Source organism: Podarcis erhardii (assembly GCF_964252035.2).
Source record: "Podarcis erhardii genome assembly, chromosome: 1".
Taxonomy (NCBI): Eukaryota; Metazoa; Chordata; class Lepidosauria; order Squamata; family Lacertidae; genus Podarcis; species Podarcis erhardii.
The window spans coordinates 105,401,669-105,422,368 of NC_138497.1; the positions used below are offsets into that span (position 1 = coordinate 105,401,669).

At 41.3% G+C, this 20,700-nt stretch overlaps 1 protein-coding gene across 48 annotated transcripts in view; it reads right to left on the bottom strand.

Annotated features, from left to right (window-relative positions):
• NEB (nebulin) overlaps positions 1–20,700 on the bottom strand; it is a 157,448-nt gene that overhangs the window by 117,221 nt on the left and 19,527 nt on the right. For 45 of the 48 annotated variants that reach the window (XM_081869591.1, XM_081869590.1, XM_081869564.1 and 42 more), the window contains 26 exons: positions 20,440–20,556; positions 18,606–18,707; positions 18,411–18,518; positions 18,219–18,323; positions 16,853–16,951; positions 16,296–16,400; positions 15,493–15,600; positions 15,286–15,399; positions 12,974–13,075; positions 12,752–12,859; positions 12,570–12,674; positions 11,249–11,347; positions 11,028–11,132; positions 10,511–10,618; positions 10,285–10,398; positions 9,154–9,351; positions 8,337–8,444; positions 6,701–6,799; positions 6,165–6,269; positions 5,946–6,053; positions 5,147–5,458; positions 4,855–5,061; positions 3,581–3,685; positions 2,855–2,962; positions 2,406–2,717; positions 983–1,189 (listed from right to left, as the gene is read on the bottom strand). In XM_081869591.1, the coding sequence (XP_081725717.1) occupies positions 983–1,189; positions 2,406–2,717; positions 2,855–2,962; positions 3,581–3,685; positions 4,855–5,061; positions 5,147–5,458; positions 5,946–6,053; positions 6,165–6,269; positions 6,701–6,799; positions 8,337–8,444; positions 9,154–9,351; positions 10,285–10,398; positions 10,511–10,618; positions 11,028–11,132; positions 11,249–11,347; positions 12,570–12,674; positions 12,752–12,859; positions 12,974–13,075; positions 15,286–15,399; positions 15,493–15,600; positions 16,296–16,400; positions 16,853–16,951; positions 18,219–18,323; positions 18,411–18,518; positions 18,606–18,707; positions 20,440–20,556 (3,468 nt within the window). The remainder of the gene's footprint in view (positions 1–982; positions 1,190–2,405; positions 2,718–2,854; positions 2,963–3,580; positions 3,686–4,854; positions 5,062–5,146; positions 5,459–5,945; positions 6,054–6,164; positions 6,270–6,700; positions 6,800–8,336; positions 8,445–9,153; positions 9,352–10,284; positions 10,399–10,510; positions 10,619–11,027; positions 11,133–11,248; positions 11,348–12,569; positions 12,675–12,751; positions 12,860–12,973; positions 13,076–15,285; positions 15,400–15,492; positions 15,601–16,295; positions 16,401–16,852; positions 16,952–18,218; positions 18,324–18,410; positions 18,519–18,605; positions 18,708–20,439; positions 20,557–20,700) is intronic. The other 3 variants (XM_081869603.1, XM_081869593.1, XM_081869592.1) reach the window with 3 other exon arrangements.

Here is a 20,700-nt window from a genome sequence, read left to right on the forward strand (position 1 = left end):
ATTTCATTGGCTTGGCACACGGTACCTCATTGTAGATTTGGGGTGAATGGACCTGTCAGTTTCAGTTCTCTCAGCTTCTTATCCAGTTATCCACACTTCCGCAGCAATTTGTGAGAGAGAACCCTGCCCAAGGCTCTGCAGGCTGTGGTTAGCCAAATGGGCAATACAAGATAACCTTGGCAGGAATGTCTTGAAGTTAAGGCACTGACTTGCAACCACAGTGAACATTTACTGTGAACGCTTTCTATCTCGGCAACACTACATTGGTACCTTGGTTCTCAAACTTAATCCATTCCAGAAATCAGTTCCAAAACCAAAGCGTTCCAAAACCAAGGCATGCTTTCCCATAGAAAGTAATGCAAAATGAATTAATCCATTCCAGACTTTTCAAAGCAACCCCTAAAACAGCAATTTAACATGAATTTTACTAACGAGACCATTGATGTATAAAATGAAAGCAATAATCAATGTACTGTACGATAAAATAAATAAGACAGTATTGTAGATGATAAAACTGAAAATTTAATTCCTCCCCCTGCACTGATGATATTCATTGTTTGGATGGGGGGCTTTTATCCATTTCCGTAGCCACACAATCAGTCAATCAATCAGTAGCTGAACTGGGTTCCACACAGTCACAAAAACAAATTAACCGAAAAAGCCTCAAAAACAAAAACGCAAAATAAATAGCAAAAACAAAAGCACCAAACTTAATCCGTTCCAGAAGTCCGTTTGACTTCCGAAACATTTGCAAACCAAGGTGCAGGTTCTGATCGGTGCAGGTGCCCTGGAAACAATAGCCGACAACCGCATCAGACGTTTAGCATCCAAAAGACGTTCGAAAACCAGAACACTTACTTCCAGGTTTTCGGATTTTGAGAACCAAGGCGTTTGAGAACCAAGGTGTTTGAGAACCAAGGTACCACTGTATTCGTTGATAGCGGCAATGGGGACTTAAAATATTGCAGTGGCACGAACTTACATCACTTCGCTGTTTGGTGTTGTGTTGCGCCAAAACCATCGGCATTGCATCCATTAAGCTTGTGAACTTGAGTTTGTCTGGGGGCTGACGGTACTTCCTTTCATTTAATGCATCTCCAGCCTTTCTAACTTTTTCTACCTCCAGAGAACCTAGAGGACTCCACCCAATTCCTTTGAACCAGCTGTTATAGTCTTGCTTGTAAAGGTTCTAAGGGTAAAAACAAGGAGCAATTCAAAAGACAGACATTGAGGGGATAACATTGTAAAAGAACAAGAAATACACAGCAGTCTCATTTCTTTCTAGAATAAATACATTGCACCTGACTGGATACATCTGTATCCACCAGGACAAATAAAATGTTTGATATACAGACCAACTACATATATGCCACTCCCGAAGTGTCATCTATGTAGGCTACTTGTTATATATGATGCAAAATTTCAATGCCATTTCTCTAAAAATTTTATTTGAAAATACCTCTCCCACCCAAATTCTATCCATTCACTAATCAAAAAACATTCTTTTATTTGTTCTAAAGTGGGGGAAATGTCTCCTGGAAATTTAGTCTCCCCACCCCCTTGCCACCCAATCAACTTGAAGTCCTTGCTTTAATTAGCTAATTCTGCATTCTATTTGTCCATGTGCTTGCATGCCAAGGCCCCATGACCCCCGCACCCCGATATAGTAAAATAACTAGACAGGACAAGTATAAGGTAAGAACTGGTCAAATAGGCCACAACTGTATTGATTACAGATGTGGAGGTTTTGGCTTAGGCATTGGGTATACCATTTTACTGCAGCCCATTTGCTGGGGGTGTATTCTAGGGTCAACCCAACCTTGGGGGGCCCTATGACCTACAGGGGTCCCTGTTTGAGGAGTGCTATGGCCCTAGCCCAGGCATAGGCAAACTCGGCCCTCCAGATGTTTTGAGACTACAATTCCCATCATCCCTGACCACTGGTCCTGTTAGCTAGGGATGATGGGAGTTGTAGTCCCAAAACATCTGGAAGCCCGAGTTTGCCTGTGCCTGCCCAAGCCCCTGCCTGGGTGTCCGGACAGAAGCAGCTCCTCACGGAACCCTTTAACGCAGCCTTTCTCAACCTGTGGGTCCCCAGATGTTGTTGAACTACAACTCCCATCACCCCTAGCTAGCAAGGTCAGAGCTCAGGGATGATGGAAGTTGTAGTCCAACAACAACTGGGGACCCACAGGTTGAGAACGACTGCCCTTTGCCTGCCCTTTGTCCTCCATCCAAGAATAAGGCTTACCCAATGCTTACTGCCACTCAAACCAATAGGCTCACCAGCAAACCCTTCACACCTGCAACCAACCCTTTAATCCCTCCATCACATCATTCAGCCAAGATGTCGAAATACTGCAACGAAATGTGACATATATATTTTTAAAAAAAGTAATACTTACATCACTCTGAATTTGCATCATGTTCCTTGTCAGTTCAACATTCATGGCATCTGGCAGGTAGGTATAACGATGGAGCAGGTGTTTGTAGTGAGTATTAGAGGCTACATCCTGAGCCTGCTTGGCAGCTTGGATGCTGACCATCTCCACAGGTGTGTGATAGCAAGTCTTGCTCTTCTCATAGTCTTTCTTATACTCCCGTTCAGACTGCATCTTTGCCACGTGCATAGAATGGACAAGCTTAGGGTCATCTTGCAGGCTTCTGAAACCAACATGTTTTCCTCTTGCTTTTTCATAGGCTTCTTTATATTTGTACTAGAGTCCCAGCAGGAGAGAGAGAGAGAGAAACAGAGTTGTGTGTGGATATCCAGACTCAAAGCATCCATTTTTATACAAGTAATAAGAGAACTATCCCCTAGGTGAGACAAGACTGAGCAGATGTGGGTACTTACATCACTAGCAATGTTTCTTGAAGCCTTGGCCAGAGTAATTGGAATAGAATCACCCAAGACGTTGTGTCCTTTGGCTATCAGTTCATGATAGCCATGTTTATAATAGCTCTAGGAGGGGGGGGAATGATATTCACATATTTAGCAAGTAGTTCAAGCAACTATTGATCAATAACTCAGAATCCATCATCACAGAAAGCAAGGAATCTCAACTATGAAGAATGACTAGAGAATGTTACATTAAAACCAGTGGACAGCAGTGGTGAGAGGGGCTGTACATTCTGGCCCTATCCTCAACACTGCTAAAACAACCCATTGGCCATGTCTCCTCCCAGTAACATCTAAACATTCAACTGAACATGTGAAAGATGTCCATAGGTACACAAGGACTTCCATGCACTCCAGAACCCTGAGAAGTCAAACAGCAGGAACCCAAAAGCCTATCAGGAAACCTGCCAGAGGCAGCTAGTTCAATCCCACCGAATGTAAACTGTAGTCGTTCATCGTGATGGGTGCATATCCCATGCTGACATGACATTCGCTGTCTGAGCCCCTTCCCTTATTACATCATGCAGCTAGAAGTAGCTTTAATCAAAATGTTATCTCCACATTATGATAGCCGCATGGTTTCTATTATATCAGAATGAATTTTTGAACATCTAAATCTGCATTTGTTTACCAAAAGCATGAATGAAAGACACCTCTTTAAAAAAAAAAAAAGTGACTTACATCACTGATGTTGGCTGCGTTGTATTTAGCCTGGATGAACTGAGGGGCATCTGAAGGCAAATGGTATTTGTGCTTCATTTCTTCTCCGGAACTTTTGTATAGTCTCTGCAAACAAAAAGAACAGGATAATGATAAACTCTTCTGTTCTCAAGGAAAATGTCCCATAGAATACAATGAGCTGGCTAAATGTCCTCGGCTGCAAGCCCACACACACTGTGGGCTGCATTGAAAAAGCATAGGACTCAGCTTCCAAATAAACAGGCAGTAAATTTTGTCCTTAATAGTGGCTGGAAACTAAAAGTGTCTTTCTGCCTGCAGAATGGACTTCTGCTCATGCAACAAGACGCCCTTCAGCAGGGCCGGATTTAGGTTTGATGAGGCCCTAATATACTGAAGGTAATGGGGCCCTTTATATGTCCAGCTGCCCTTTATATGCTCCAGCTGTCCTTTGTCAACAACAAATTATTGCTGGTTTTTGTGTTGAATATATGCTATATGCTATATGCCAATTTATGGACCTAATAGGTATGTAGGTTTTATTTTATTTGTTTTTTATCTTATATTTTGGAAATGTACATCCAGGGGGTTTTTTCCTTTAATTTTTTTTTTTGGGGGGGGCAAGAGAGTGGGGCCCTAAGTTATAGCTTGTTTAGCTTATACGTAAATCCGGCACTGCCCTTCATGGGAAACCTACCAGGGGCAGGAGATACATGCCAGGAGTGGGCGGGGCCAGAGGCAAGAGTGGGCGGAGCACTGGGAGTGACTCTTACTTTTGTAAACAGTAGGCTACATCCCAGGCAAACAGAAACCAGTTGTTTCTACATCCCCAGCTCTGAATCCAGGCAAACAAGATACATCACCACAGTTCAATGGCACATTCCAGTCAGGGCATTAAGCAGGGCCAGTGAGGGGATGTGGCCTAGGTAATGGGTGTGATTTGAGAAGAGTCCTGGGGGCCAGACAGAATAGTCCCCAGGCCTGGGTTTTCCCACCCCTGAGCTAAGGGTAGAAAGCGCCTTAGCTGCAGTGCAACAACTGACAAAGCTCTTGCCTTTGCTGCCTTCTGTCATACATCTGAGGGCGGGGCAGCTCCTTCATTAGAGTCTTTTCAGCTTAGGGTTTTATGTGAATATATATCTCCAAAACAAAAAAGATGGATCAGGTATCTCCCAAACAAATGCGGATTATTTCTCCACAATGTGTTTGTATGTTCCATTTCTTCCTAGATATTGTTAATTGCTTTGTTCTGGCATCTTTCCCTTAGGGCTACTCACGTCACTGAGCTGCAGTGCGTTCTGCTTAGCCTGGACCATGACAGGCGAGTCTACTATGCTGGTGAACTTGAGCGTGTCTGGGTGCTGGCGGTACTTCTTCTCATTCAAAGCATCTCCCGCTTTTCTAACTTTCTCTACATCCATTGAACCAATTGGGATCCACCCAATACCTTTCATCCAGCTGTTAAAGTCTGCCTTGTAAAGATTCTGGGTGGGGAAAAGAATGAAAAGAAAACAGTCAATCACATGAACAGGTAACAAAACAAAACAAAACCTCTTGGGACACACTTACATCACTCTGAATCTGCATCATGTTTTTGGACCGTTCCACGGTCATATCATCAGGCAACAATGTGTAATGGTGCACCAAGTGTTTGTAATTTGTGTTGCTAGCAATGTCCTGGGCTTTCTTGGCAGCGACAACATTGACCATATCCAGCGGAGTGTTGTATTTGGTTTTGCTCTCTTCGTAAGCTTTCTTGTACTCCCGGTCCGACTGCATCTTGGCAACGTTCACATAATGGACCAGCTTGGGGTCGTCTTGGAGACTCTGGAAGCCAACCAGTTTACCCTTGCCAAGTTCATAGTCCTTTTTGTACTGGTACTGTCAGGACACACGCAAAAAATAATATCAAAAGTGAGGTCGTTTTCCTGGTGAACAGCCCAACAGACCCTTTTCTGCCCCAGCCCTTTCTCTTCTTCCTTGGAGTCTGTTCCTTTTAACCCCTTCCTCTCTGCCTCATCTTCCCTTCCCAGTGGGATGCTGAGAGAGGGAAAGGTTGCTTTGATCTGTTCAACTGCAAAGGGCTCCTCCCTCACAACAGCCTCCTTCTGTTGTTCCATACATTTCAGCTTTTCCACTGCTGTTTTCCATGCAACACACCCTTCCTTTTTGCCCACCCTACACAGAGAGAAAGAGGCTGAGGCCCTCAAGCCACCCATCCCTGCTCTTGAATCCAGTAATTGAACCAAGGATTGCTATAAAATCATCATACCACTACCATTATTAATTAGATGATGATGGTGATGATGGTGATGATGGTGATGTTTCCTCCTCATACTCAATGCTTCTTTGAAAAGAGAATACTTACATCACTGGCCGCGTGTCTAGCAGCCTTGGCAGCTCTAATGGGAATAGCATCAATTCTTAGGTCATATCCCTTCGATTTCAGATCTTCCAGCCCCAGTTTGTAGCAGTTCTGGAGGAGAACAGAATGTTTCACTGAAACTACAGTTGGTTGCTATTCACCTATGCTTTAAAATTTAAGACTTGTGTGTGTTGCGTAACAATGTATTGAGAGGAAACTTACGTCGCTGAGATTGTAGGAATTAACCCTTGCCTGGAGAAACTGGGGAGCATCTGCCGGAAGGTGATATTTATGAATTACATCTTCATTTTTGGCTTTATAAATTACCTAGAACATAAATCAAGGTATATTATATTCAAGATATTCATAGTGTAGAATACTTTAAAGTTCACTATGTTTTATTGTACAGTTTTATGCTTAGAAAGTGAACTTTATAATTGAATCACAACTAAGGGGTGGCATCCAATGATGTCCATCCATTGGTGGAAGGGATTTGTGGGAATTCACAAAGGATATACTACTATTCATAGAAAATATCAGAGAAGTTCACAATAGTTATACATGAAATCATACAATAAAAACCATCTAATTATTATTATTTTTGAATCAGCTAACTATTATGGAAAGATGTATGAACAGTAGTATATAACTTTAAAAAAACAACCCTAAAATAATGATTTATTGGGTTAATTGATCCCATGATGACTCCAGAATAAAGTTAGCCAACACAAAAGCAGACAACATGTGCCAATACTTACATCACTCCTTTGAGCTTGGTTGATTTTAGCCTGTACTACAACAGGGTCATCTTCAATTTGTGTAAACTTAATAGTGTCTGGATGCTGACGATATTTTCTCTGTTCAAAAGATTAAAGAAAATAAAACTACAATTCCTTCACAGGAAATTATATTTTGCTATTCCATTTCTTTCATTTTTTTGTATTATTGAAAGGATGCCTTTCAATAATAAGGATGCCCTGACTCAGAAATATTTAAAAATAATCCAGGTCTGAATTTGCTCACAAGAAAAGCTTTCCTGGCATTTTTTTTTTCAAAAACAAGCACTTAATTATATGATAAAGCAGCAAAATCAGTATCTCCATAACAACATACAAGAAAGTCCTCTTAACGGGATCTAGTCTTTGCAATGGACATATCTTTGACCAATATATTGTGTACATTCAGTTTCCATTCCAAAATACTCAGGCTGGCAAATGCCAGTGGATTTACCCATATTTACTCTGAAACCTACATACTGATATTGAGTTATTACATTCTTGATTGTGCATTTTAAACCCACAATGTAGCTAAACCAAATTTCTTAAATATATAAAATGGCTTCAGGACAGAACAAAACTCTTCTGTGTCATTTTGACCTCTGTATGTAAGTACAGTATGGGTTGGAGCCAGACTAAGTTAGGTGAACTTAGTTCCCAGTTAAATCAATTAGACTCAAGTCTTGAATCAACTGTTTCATTGATTTCAGTTGAAACTAAGTTCAACTAGCAGGGCAGTCCTAATCATGCCTACTCAGAAGTAAGTCTTAGTCAATTCCATGGGATTTACTCCAAGGTAAATAGGATTAGGATTGTGGCCTTAATCTGTATCCAACACCAGTGGTCTAAAACGGGGTGTGGGCCACATTGCTAATGGCTTGTATTAACTTGCATGTACTTTATCTACTTTAGTTGCCAGTGTGTCATCAGAATGAGTGCATCCACTGAAACAACACAGACAAAGTTCTTTAAAAACGTAGAACCCCTGATCTGCTGTTTTGCTCAGAAACAAAGGACAGTCGTACCTTGGAAGTCGAACAAAATTCGTTCCGGAAGTCCGTTCAACTTCCAAAACATTTGAAAACCAAATCGCGGCTTCTGATTGGCTGCAGGAAGCTCCTGCAGCCAGTAGGAAGCCCCGTCAGATGTTCAGGTTCCAAAAGAACGTTCACAAACCAGAACATTAACTCTGGGTTTGCGGAGTTCAGGAGCCAAAACGTCCGAGTTCCATGGCGTTCGGGATCCAAGGTACGACTGTAGTAGGAAGGATCATAGCACAGTAATAGAGATTGTGCTTTGCATACAAATGGTCCCTGACTCAATCCCTGGAAAACCTTGGCTAGATCAGTCAGTGGTATGATTAGGCAAAGGGCATCTTCTTGTGTTCCAAAAGGGAACAAATCTAGCCTGCCCTTCCAAACTAGCTTTCGAAACAGGTTACACATGTGCAGCCCGTTTTTCGATAAGGCTAGGGAACAGAGTACACAGCATCAGTTTGTACATGTGATTCCTTGGTCAGATAGGGACATGTGTTAGGAAGCCTGTCTCCATGCAGCACAGTCTCTAAGCTGGCCTAGATCAGGGTCAATAAGGTTGATTCTACTTAGGGTCTACGTACCTCACTGATAATATCGGAAGCTCTCTTGGCTTTTTCAGCATCTAGGGACCCAAGTGGTATCCAGCCACAGCCTTTCATATCACTGTTGTAGTCAGCTCTGTATTCATTCTGGGAAAGACCATAAAAAAACGACAAAATGCAATTAACTCAATTTACACAAAGAAAACCCTCTACAAATCCAGTGTGTAGAATTTAATAATGTACATCACCAGCCGGGAACCCTCTATATTTTGGGGGGACTCCAATTCCCATCATCCCCAGCCAGCATGACTGTAATGTAAATGTTCTCAGGAGCTGATGCTTCAACTCCCGGATCACTGCAATCAACGGACAATGAAGCACAGGAATGACATGAAAGTGAACCCACATATTCCTTTGCTTTGCAGGTAAACCGCAGAAAAAGCTATACTTCTAAGCATAAGAAAATGTTTGCTTTTCAAATCCACAGAGGCTTTCCCCCTAAACGTCTCTTATTCTACTCAACCTTTCTCAGAAAGTCAATCAAAAAGGTAAGGAGCCATCTGCTATTCCCTACTGATTATTCTTCATTCAACCTTTGGGTCTGTTAAGCTGCAAGATTCTTTTCATTCTTGGCATCGTGGTGAACGTCTTAGAATTAGATTTTTAAGGTAGTTAAATATGGGAAGTACATAGGCTGCGTTAACAACTGATGTTTCCACTTTATCCCAGCCCTAGCATGGTTTCTGTGGCTTGCTGTTGTTGAGTTCAGGAAAAGCCTAGGGAAAACATCGCATCTCTTTGAGTTTGTATGAAACCCTCCTTAGCTGAGCAATGCTAGACAAGCATAACTACTTACCTCACTCTGTATAGCATTGGCTTTCTTGGCAAGTTCCACAGGAATACTGTCGGGGGGATAGCAGTAATTATGGATGAGGCGCTTGTAGTCTGTGTTGCTGATAATTGCCTGTGCTTTCTTTGCTTGTACTACTGGGATCATGTCCAACGGCGCTGTGTACTTGGTCTTTGACTCTTCGTAACCTTTCCTGTATTCACGCTATAAAAGAATTAACATGTACCTTTAAGAGTTAGAATTCCCCAAACAACCCCAAAATCCCCTAATACTTTGTAAAATGCAGGCTGCTTGCATGGCTATGGTGAGACATGCCTTAATTACGGTATATCAAGATTGGGTTGCTGCAATACAGTAAAAATACACTAAACATTTACATCAATAGGATCTATCCAGATCATATTATTATTAGCTAATAGGACCAGTATTAGCAGAACTTTAACCTCTATAAAGCAACAAACCAGAACAATAGGCATTCTACACTGGATTACCCATCAGTCTCTTACAGTATGGTAGTTTTCACTACGTGTCACACATAGTTGTTACAAAAGTTCAGAAGCAGAGCTGACAACACAGTATTCTGTTTTCACTGGTTAACGTCTTGCCTTAAGCATTAAGATGGATGATCTGAATAGCCATCAAATAGGTACTAACGTTCTCATCTCCGCTTAATATCTCTAGGCCCTTTTTGGATTAAGTCATAATTGCCCAGCACAATCCTAAGCATGTTTAGGTGAAAGTGAATCCCACTGTATTCAAAAAGGGTGTATTCAAAAAGACTCCTTTTCTCAACTAAGTCCATAGCCTTCTGTTGAAAGGAATTTTGTGGTATCAATGGCTCATCATGAAGGGAAACATTTTCATGTTAATTTCACTTAAAGGTTGAACCCGAATATCTTTCAGAATTGTGCTTTCCTGGCACTCATTAACAAGACTAAGTCAGTATTGGATATAAATCACAGGTTATTATTTTTACACATAGTTAGAATTATTATTTTTTGCCATTTTCCCTTGCTTCTTGTTTTCTGGAATGGAAGGAGCTAAAAGTCTCTAAATAATCTGACGTTTCCAAATAATTTGGCACACGGCTGGCATCTTACCAGTGCTAACTACAATGTGTACAGAACGGGTACTTACATCGCTCTGCTGTTTGGCCACTTTCTGAGAATGTAGCATTTTAGGATCATCCTCGATGCTCAGAGCTCCAACCATCTTCCCTCTGCTCTGTTCATAAGCTTTCTTATATTCCACCTACATGGGGACAAGACATTAATGGTTTTCTACATTCTGTAGCCACTGCATAGAAATACAAATAAGTTTTATTTTATTAAAAAAAAAAATCTTCATTTTATGCAACACTTACATCACTTGCAATTTTTCGATTGGCTTTGGCAGCAAGAATAGGAATGGCATCAAACTTGATCTCAAATTTCTTATCTTTCGATGTGTCCCAGTCATACTTATAGCAAGTCTGACACAGAAGAATAAACAAATAGCATGAAGAAGGTGTGACATAATATCAGGACTATAATGACATTAAATCTATCCATTGATTGTAGAGAATATATACAGTTGTACCTCGGAAGTCGAACAGAATCAGTTCCAGAGGTCCGTTCGACTTCCAAAACGTTGCTTTATTTACAAAAGATGAGCCAAAATTTGGCTTTGAGGCAACTCTTTACTTAATGATGGCATTGTAAGCACTCTTCTCATCAAACCTGCAGGCCTGAACTTAAAAAAACCCCAAGGAAAGTGCTCTCCCCTGCTTTTTGGCCATTTTAGTACTATCCTATCAGGTCTACCAGAAGATCTGAATTAATCCTTTTGACTCCATTAAGTGGCTGCACCCACCTATTTAACAAGTGAAGGCTCATACTCACATCACTGATGTTATATGCATTGACTCTGGACTGGAGGAACAAGGGGGCGTCCGGAGGGATGGAACATTTGAATTTCTCACTCTCATGTTTGGCTTTGTAGTTCAGCTGAAATGTAGGATGAACAAATAATATTCTGAGTCAGTGTTGTCACAAGATGAAGCTAGGCCCCTTGAAACATAAAACAAGGCAGGAGTTTTGTTTTGAGTTGTCAGGTAACTTACATCACTCAGCTGCTTGGAATTAATCTGTGCTTGTACCATCACGAGTGAATCTGGCACTTGTGTAAATTTGAGCTTATCGGGATGTTTTTTGTAGGCATACTAGGAAGACACGAAAGCAAAAATAAAACAAAATGGCAGTTGATTTCCAGTAGGCATTGGCATTATGGTGCTATATCAGTAACATCATAAATAGAGTTTTATAAACCAATTCAGATATCACACCTCCATTCATTCATTCATTCATTCAGCAAAAGTATAACTGGGGGCAACACAAGAGGCAACATTGACATTCACAAATCTTAAAGTTCTCTGACTGTCAAAAATATTAAGCATCCAAGAGCTGTCGTATGTCCTCCAGCCAGGGAAGTGTGAAATATTCGGGTAGATTTTACCTGGGAATCACAAGCGTAATCTAACTCTGCCACAGTACACAGACAGTGATGGATGTTATCACTTGCACAGCTATGGCTATAAAGGGTGAATAGCATTGGTATGTATGGTTTTCCTTGGGAAAGCATGCATGCGGCAAAGCACATTTTGGCCACAAGATGTCACAAGAAACCTGTAAAAGGGGAAATGATACTTGACCCATATAGAAGTGAAAGAGGACCCAGCAGTTTTATTTTCATGAAAAGCAGCCCCAGGAAGCTACAGTTCTGAACAGATGAGCGGGGGGGGGGGGGGAGAAGCAGATTATGGCAGGCCTATTTACCCCCAAAAAATATTCTCTACTCACGCTACTTCTACCTCAAAGGTCCAGCCTCCTAGAAGGTTGCTTTTCATTAAAAGAAAAGCATCATGTCTCTAATTTGTGAGAACAAATTGAAAGCAAACACTGACATAATAGCTGATAAAATGCATATGTCAGGAGAGGGGACTGAAAAGTTTTTATTGTTGGTTCATTTTTATTAATTAGCAGAAAGCTGAGGTGCGCAATTTGTCAAGTCAGTACCAACACTGGCGTATATACACCTGCTAATTTTTGTCTCTCTTTTTACTCATTGACTCCTCATCTCTCACTTAAGCCAGCAATGGCAGGTACTTCTCTGCAGGCCACGAATGCTGCTTGGTGGGTGGAGAGCCAGATTTCCTTGTCTGGTGTGGGACTGCATGTTAGAGAGTGTGGAGTTGGGGTCAAATGTGCCCCCGTTGTGTGTGTGCGTGTCCATATGAGCTCCCACCCTCAAAACTTCAAGTAAATAGAATTCTAGTACGTAGTTCTTTTCTTGCTCCTCCCATTAATTTCGTGGAACTGTATAATGACTGTATAATGTGAAGTCACTCAGGATATAAGTAAGATCTTGCAGAATCCACGACTTACGTCTTTGCACTGGTCTAACTTCTTCATGGCTTCATATTCTTGAGTTATGGTCTGAGGGAAGTAGCCCTTTCCCTTGTCCTCTTCATAGTCGGCTTTGTAGTTTTTCTAGGAAAAGCCACAAGGGGTCAATAACCACCATGAACTCTATCTGAACAGGTTAAGGAAGTGGAATCCATACTTACATCGCTCTTCATGGCTGCAACTTTCATGCAGTGTGCTTGATATGGGTCCTCAAAGGTGCCGATGTAGTGACCCAAGATATTCTGCTGATATCCCTCTTTATATTTAACCTAGAGGAGAAGTGCCACTTGTTAAAATAGGCATAATTGTTACAATAGGCATAATGGGGTCTAGCAAAGTCTTCTTTAGGCCATAAACCTAAGAGCAATTGCAACCACACTTACATCGCTGAAGCCTTTCAGCACATTGTCAAGTTGATACTTCGGGGTATCGCAGTAGTTGATACTTGTTCCTTTAGCTTTTTCATATGCTTCCTTATATAGTCTCTGACGGGAGTGAAATATAAAAGTCATCATGTAGCAATAAAATTTGACTGTGCAGGCCATTACAGTTTGTTTTTGGTTTTTTTACACATCAACTGAACCTGAATGAAGAGCATTGTGAAAAGAGAGCAAAGGGGTGCAGAAAAGAGGGTGTAAGAAATCTGTGTTTTAGTGTGGCAGCAAGCTACACTTTGGAACCCCCTGCCAATGACATCAGGCAGACACATTCGCTGTACTCTTTTCGGTGCCTGTCAAAAACTTTTTTTGTTTTGGCCAGTCCATCCAGACAGATAGACATGTTGGCACGTTTTAATCTTTTTTCTTTAGCCACTGTTGATTTTAATCACCTTTTCAAAAATGTTAAAACCAGACCTTAACGTCTTTAATTAACCATTTTTTTAACGTTTTATTTTATAGTTGTAAACTGCTTTGAGGGTATTGTTGTTGTTTAACAACAAAGTGGTGCATCAATTTTGTTAAATAAAAAAATAAATGCATAAAAATAAACATGCTTCTAGAGCTACCTTGGCATACTCTCCCTTTATATACAGTCGTACCTTGGTTCTGCAACACCTTGCAACTCGAACGTTTTGGCTCCCGAAGTGAGTGCTCTGGTTTGTGAACGTTCTTTGGAACCGTACGTCCAACACAGCTTCCAGTTGAGTGCAGGAAGTTCCTGCAGCCAATCGGAAGCCATGCCTTGGTTTTCGAACATTTTCGGAAGTCGAACAGACTTCCAGAACGGATACCGTTTGAGAACCAAGGTACGACTGTATATTTAACAACAGTGTAACAGGCGGTGCACTATCTATTTGGTCCTAGGATGCAGTTGAGAGGATCCAGATAGCTATGGGGTGGCCCTTTTGGCTATATACGGAGCTTCTGCACATATACTAGCAAGGCTTTTCAGGGCTCCACCCTTCTGCTCCTCAAAAACCACAAAAAGTCACTCCAAGAGCTGAAACAAAATAAAAAAATTCCTTCCAGTAGCACCTTAAAGACCAACTAAGTTAGTTCTAGGTATGAGCTTTCGTGTGCATGCACACTTCTTCAGATACACTGAAACAGAAGTCACCAGACCCTTCTATATAGTGAGAAGGTGTGTGGGGGGGGATTACTCAGAAGGGTGGTGGGAATGGGTGATTGGCAGATAGCTGTGATGAGCCTGTTGACGACTCTTAACGACTGCAATAGGTCTTTCAGGAAAAAGCAGGGGTGAAAAGGTGAAAAATGGCTTTGTCATGTATAATGAGATAAGAATCCAATGTCTTTGTTCAGACCAGGTCTCTCCATGATTTTAAGTTTGGTAATAAGCTGCAATTCAGCAGCTTCTCTTTCCAGTCTATTTCTGAAATTCCTTTGTAATAGAACAGCTACTTTGAGATCTTGTATAGAATGTCCTGGGAGATTGAAGTGTTCTCCTACTGGTTTCTCTGTCTTGTGATTCCTGATGTCTGATTTATGTCCGTTTATTCTTTGGCGTAAGGTTTGGCCTGTTTGTCCAATATAGAGAGCTGAAGGACACTGTTGGCATTTGAAGAGCTGAGGTAGCCTGGGTTGCAGCATGACTAGGATCTAGTCTAGAAAAGGGAAAATGGGGGAGCCCATGAGGGCAGCATGCTTGGGCACATGTGCTTGGCTATTTGAATCCTGGGCAGACCTTCTTAACTTAATACAGGAAGCTACATTCCAGCCATGTGAAAGTCAGAGGTGGTTTCTATAAACATCCATTCTTCACCCCCTGGGCACATGAACACGCTTACCTTTCCATTATCCATCCAGATCATTATCACAATTCACAGGCACATAGCAGCTAGGCAAAAGCAATGAAGAAGCATGCAGAACAGGACTGGCAAAGGGGGTGGCCTGGGGGCGTCCCACTAGATGGAATGTTCTATACTTGCTTATTCATAATTTTGACTACAGAACTGGTGGCAGTTTATCAATGCTTGACAGAAACAGCTTTTGAAAGACCTGTAGGACTCTTCTAATATACAGCAGCAGCATTATTATTGTTACTATTATTATTAATAATAATAACATTTACATCAGTATTGGACGTGATTTACACATTATGATTTTTGCAAATATTTCAGAATAGTTTTATTGCAGGGAGTCAGAAGTACTTAAATAAATGGATGAAGAATATGGTACCCTGCAGGTATCCTCCTATTGGTGCTAACCGGTGTAGTGTGTACGGAATGGGTACTTACATCGCTTTGCAGTTTGGCTACTTTTTGAGAATGTAGCATTTTAGGATCATCCTCGATGCTCAGAGCTCCAACCATCTTCCCTCTGCTCTGTTCATAAGCTTTCTTATATTCCACCTACATGGGGATAAAACATTGATGGTCTTCAACATTCTGCACTGCAAGCTGATCCAAATCAGCCTGAAAACTGCATTTCTCTGCAACACTTACATCGCTGGCAATTTTTCGATTGGCTTTGGCGGCTAGAATCGGAATGGCATCAAACTTGATCTCAAATTTCTTATCTTTTGATGTCTCCCAGTCGTACTTATAGCAAGTCTGATACAGAAGCAGAAGAAACAAATAACATGAGGAAGGTGGGGCATAATATTAGGATGATTTAATGCAAAAATTGATCCATTTATTATGGTGTTCTTGTCATTGTTATTATTATTAATTATATTTATATACAGGCCTTCAACATAAGATCTCAGGGCGGCTCACAGAGTAAAATAAAATAAAATAATGTAGTATAAATACCAACAACTGGGAATTGTTGGCCTGCATCATGGACTTTGAAGAAGCACGAACTCAGGACAAAAGGGAGAAACGTGCTAAGAGGAAGGCACGCTTGGCAAATCCTCACCATGATCAACTCCCACCCGGAAACCTATGTCCCCACTGTGGAAGGATGTGACGATCCAGAATTGGCCTCCACAGCCACTTATGGACACACTGTAAAGATCACATTCATGGAAGGCAATCTTACCCAGCTAAGAGTGATTGCCAAACAAGAAGCAGAAAATATTGCAGAAGGTATATAACGCTCTAATTGTATGAGACATTTTTTAAAATTAAAATCGCTAGAGAGTTGATTGCTTCATTATACAAGCCTTCCCCTACAAAAGCAGCTGATAACATTCATAAGCAACTAATGAACATAAAAGTCTACTATCCCCAGGGCTCACAAATCACCAGCATTGAATAACAAAGCTCAGTCCTAGAAAGAACATGTCATGTTCTAATGTACTTACATCACTGATGTTATATGCATTGACTCTGGACTGGAGGAACAAGGGGGCATCTGGAGGGATGGAACATTTGAATTTCTCACTCTCATGTTTGGCTTTGTAGATCAGCTGAAATGCAGATGAACAAATAATGACACTGAAGGCTTCAGCTGAAATGCTAGCACAATGAAACTGAGTAAGAGGTAAGAATATTTACCCTCTCTAATACACACCATTTGTGTGACAATTGTTCAACCATTTCTATCATGCACACAAGTTAAGGGACAAGGACTCAGGTCAAGGGCATAAACCTTTCAAGGAATCTGGAATCCGCACATCTCTGTTAACAGAGTAGGCCAGTGTGTATTCCTGCTTCTGCATAAATCTATCGAGTCATCTTACAGAACAAGTATTATGCCCATTTCTGAATTGTTGATCTGTTTGTTCTGGGTCACTTCCAGTGTTGTCGCGAGGTGAAGCTACAACATCACCACCGGAAGCTTGTTTGCCAGACACGGTCTAGTGAAACCTAAGAGTTTGTTGCTTGAGTTGGAGTTTGTTGGAGTTGCCAGGTAACTTACATCACTCAGCTGCTTGGAATTGATCTGCGCTTGTGTCTGAACAGGAGAATCTGTCACTTGTGTAAATTTGAGCTTATCAGGATGCTTTTTGTAGGTATGCTAGAGGGAGGAAAAAGACAAAGACATTTAATTTCCAGCAGGTACCAGTAATAACAGAATTATACACCAGTAAATCGCTTTGAGGTTGTTGTTGCTTTTACAAATCAAGCAGTACATAAATTTTATGAAATAAAAAAAAATGTAAATAAATAAATAGACTTCTAATTCAATTCAGATACAGCAGTATTCATTTATTCATCAAAAATACTACTGGCCAACCAAGATTGCAAGACTGTCTTTTGCAGATCTGAAAGAACTCAAGACTACAAAAGTTATAAAGTTCCAATGGGCTTCAGATGTCCAGCTCATGAAATATGAAACAGATTTTAGTATATTTACTGTTCAACATCATCTTATGGGATTTCACAGACAACAGAATCACAGATGATGGTGCAACCCTGGCACAAAACCATATATACTTGCCAAGCACCATACATACATATAGCTGGGCTGGCTGTATATATAAATCAGAGGCATAGACCATTATTTGCCCTGCTGTGGCTAAAGAGAGTACGCAAGGTTAGTGTACATAGTTTTACTTGAGATGTGTGAGAAAGCTAAGCATATTCTGGCCAGTAGATGTCACAAGAAACCTGTAAAAAGCATATGAAGATGTCACCTTTCAAAATTAGGAGACCTGAGGGTTAGCTACAATTCACATGCAAATGACTGCAGAAAGCCACACCATTTTTATTTTAATGAAGTAAAGCCCCAAGAGGCTGAAATTCTCAGCAGAGTAGTAGCTGAAGCTTTTCTCCGTTGGACATTTTCCAGCTCAAAATCATTTTCTTCCTCATATTCTCTCTCTCTCCCCCCCCCCCCCCAATAATAACCTGCCTTCTATGACTGCTTTTCAGTCAAAGAGAAATATTACAGCTCCATTACATGCCTTCATGAGTAATGTATAATTTGCACCTGACTCAAAACAGACCTTTTATTAGCAGGATGAATATTTCAAAAAAGGGAAGAGCACTTATCTTCAGTTCTGTGAATTATTAAAGTCAATGATTGATGCAATTAATTAGTACTTAGCCTAAGCCTGATCTTTGGCTTGTGTATATATGTTAACATAGATGTGTATTTGTTAATCCATCTGTGTTTTAAATTGTGATTTACACATTTGAAATGTTTCATGCTTCCGGAAAATCTGTAAGAAATTTTAAAAGAAAACACTTCAGCTCCTTCCATGAAGTCCTTGAAATTCCTGATCACGTAGCATAAGATAAGATAGGACAAAGGTGAGATCCCATAGGAAGCAAATACTCACATCTTTGCACTGGTCTAACTTCTTCATGGCTTCATATTCTTGAGTTATGGTCTGAGGGAAGTAGCCCTTTCCCTTGTCCTCTTCATAGTCAGCTTTGTAGTTTTTCTAGGAAAGGTCACAAGGGATCAATAACCACCAGAAACTTCATCTGAACAGGGGAAGACAGCATAAGGAAATTGAATCCATACTTACATCGCTCTTCATGGCTGCAACTTTCATGCAGTGTGTTTGATATGGGTCCTCAAAGGTGCCTATGTAGCGGCCCAAGATATTCTGCTGATATCCCTCTTTATATTTAACCTGGTAGAGAAGTGCCGAAAGTTACAACAAACTTACCAGTTTATGAAAATCTCATTGGGACCACTATTTAATTGCTGCCATACTTACATCGCTGAAGTTTTTCAGAACGTTGTCAATCTGATATTTGGGAGTGTCACAGTAATTAATGCTGCTTCCTTTCGCTTTTTCATATGCTTCCTTATATAACCTCTGCCAGGTGGAAGGAAAAGCCATATTGTAAAAGACCCCCATCAAATAGCATGATTCCCCCTACTCATCATGGTGCCATTAATTTAGCAAGCTTGGGCTGCCTTAAATTTGCTGAGAAGGGATATTTGGATTCAAATGCACATTTTTTTCTGACCCAGGATGGTAAGAATTTAGGCAGAGCCTTGCTGGATCAGACCAAAGAACCCTGTTTGCAACAGTGGTTAGCAGAGATGCCCTATAATTTATTTATTTGTTTTATTTAATTATTATTGGTGGTAGTAGTAGTAGTAGTAGTATACCCTACCCATTTGGGTGGCTTCCAGCAAAATATTAAAAATACAATAAAACGTCAGACATTAAAAACTTCCCTAAATAGGGCTGCCTTCAGATGTCTTCTAAAAGTCAAGTAGTTTATTTCCTTGACATCTGATGGGAGGGTGTTCCACAGGAAGGTCTCCATTACTGAGAAGGCCTTCTGCCTGGTTCCCTGTTACTTGCCTTCTTGCAGTGAGGGAACCACCAGAAGGCTGTTGGAGTTGGACCTCAGTGTTTGGGCTGAACGATGGGGGCAGAGATGCTCCAGGTATACTGGGCTGAAGCCGCTTAGGGCTTTAAATGTCAGCACCAGCACTTTGAATTGTGCTTGGAAACATACTCGGTGTATATGGTCTTGGCGGCCACTCCCAGTCAACAGTCTAGCTTTCTGGATTAGTTGTAGTTTCCGAGTCACCTTCAAAGGTAGCCCCATGTAGCCCCATGCATTGCAGTAGTCCAAGCGGGAGATAACCAGGGCACGCACCACTCTGGTGAGACAGTATGAGGGCAGGTAGGATCTCAGCCTGCAAGCCAGATGGCCTCCATGGACAGCTGAGAGTCCAAAATAAGAACCAGCGTGCGCATCTGGTCTTTTTGGGGCACGGTTACCCCGTTCAGGACCAGGGAGTCCTCTACACCTGCCCTGCCCCTCAAGAACAATACTTCTGTCTTGTCAGGATTCAGCCTCAATCTGTTAGCCGCCATCCATCCGCCAAATGCCTCCAGACACTCACACAGGACCTTCACTGCCCTCATTGGTTCAGATTTGAAGGAGAGGTAGAGCTGGGTATCATTTGCATACTAGGTGGTGGACACCTAGCCTAACCCCCCTGATGATCTCTCCCAGCAACTTCATGTAGATGTTAAAAAGGATGGGGGTGAGGACGGAGCCCTGAGGCACCCCACAAGTGAGAGGCCAGGGGTCTGAACACTCACCCCCCCACCGCCACTTTCTGAACACGGCCAAGGAGGAAGGAGCGGAACCACTGTGTAATAGTGCCCCCAGCTTCCAGCTCCTCTAAACTGTTCAGAAGGATGTCATGGTTGATGGTATCAAAGGCTGCTGAGAGATCCAGCAGAACTAGGGAACAGCTTTCACCTCTGTTCCTATCTGTCCATGAAGGCAACGGACCTCTCTCTACTCCTTGTCCTCTAACTACTAGCATTCCAAAGTATCTGAATCTGAAGGGCCCATTCAGCTATTGTGGCTAACGATTTTGATAAGTTTTTAATCAGAGGCACATTTTTAATCAATAAAAGGTTGTTAGTCAGTTGATCTAGCTAACTTGCAAAGTAAATTCATAGGCTTGCAAAGCAAATCCATAAAAAGAGTCCTAATTCTGAATAATGAATGGCTACAACAAACTATTGATTGGTCTTGGCCAAAATTATCCCTGGAGAAATGAACCACACTTACATCATTCACAAGATTTCCAGCAGCTTTCAGATGTTTAAGCAGTGGGTTCTCTGTAGCTGGAAGCACATTATAATCTGTAGAAGCCTTGGATTTTTCGTAATCTTCTTTGTATTTTATCTAGCAAAATTAAGAAGAAAAACACTCACTTTTCCAAACTTGTGTACTTTGAGCCTGGTTGGCACTATTTATAGTGTTGCTTATCTTTCACTTCTTTTTATAAAATATGTTTGAGTAATTTACTTAGCTTCTTCAGCGAGGGAA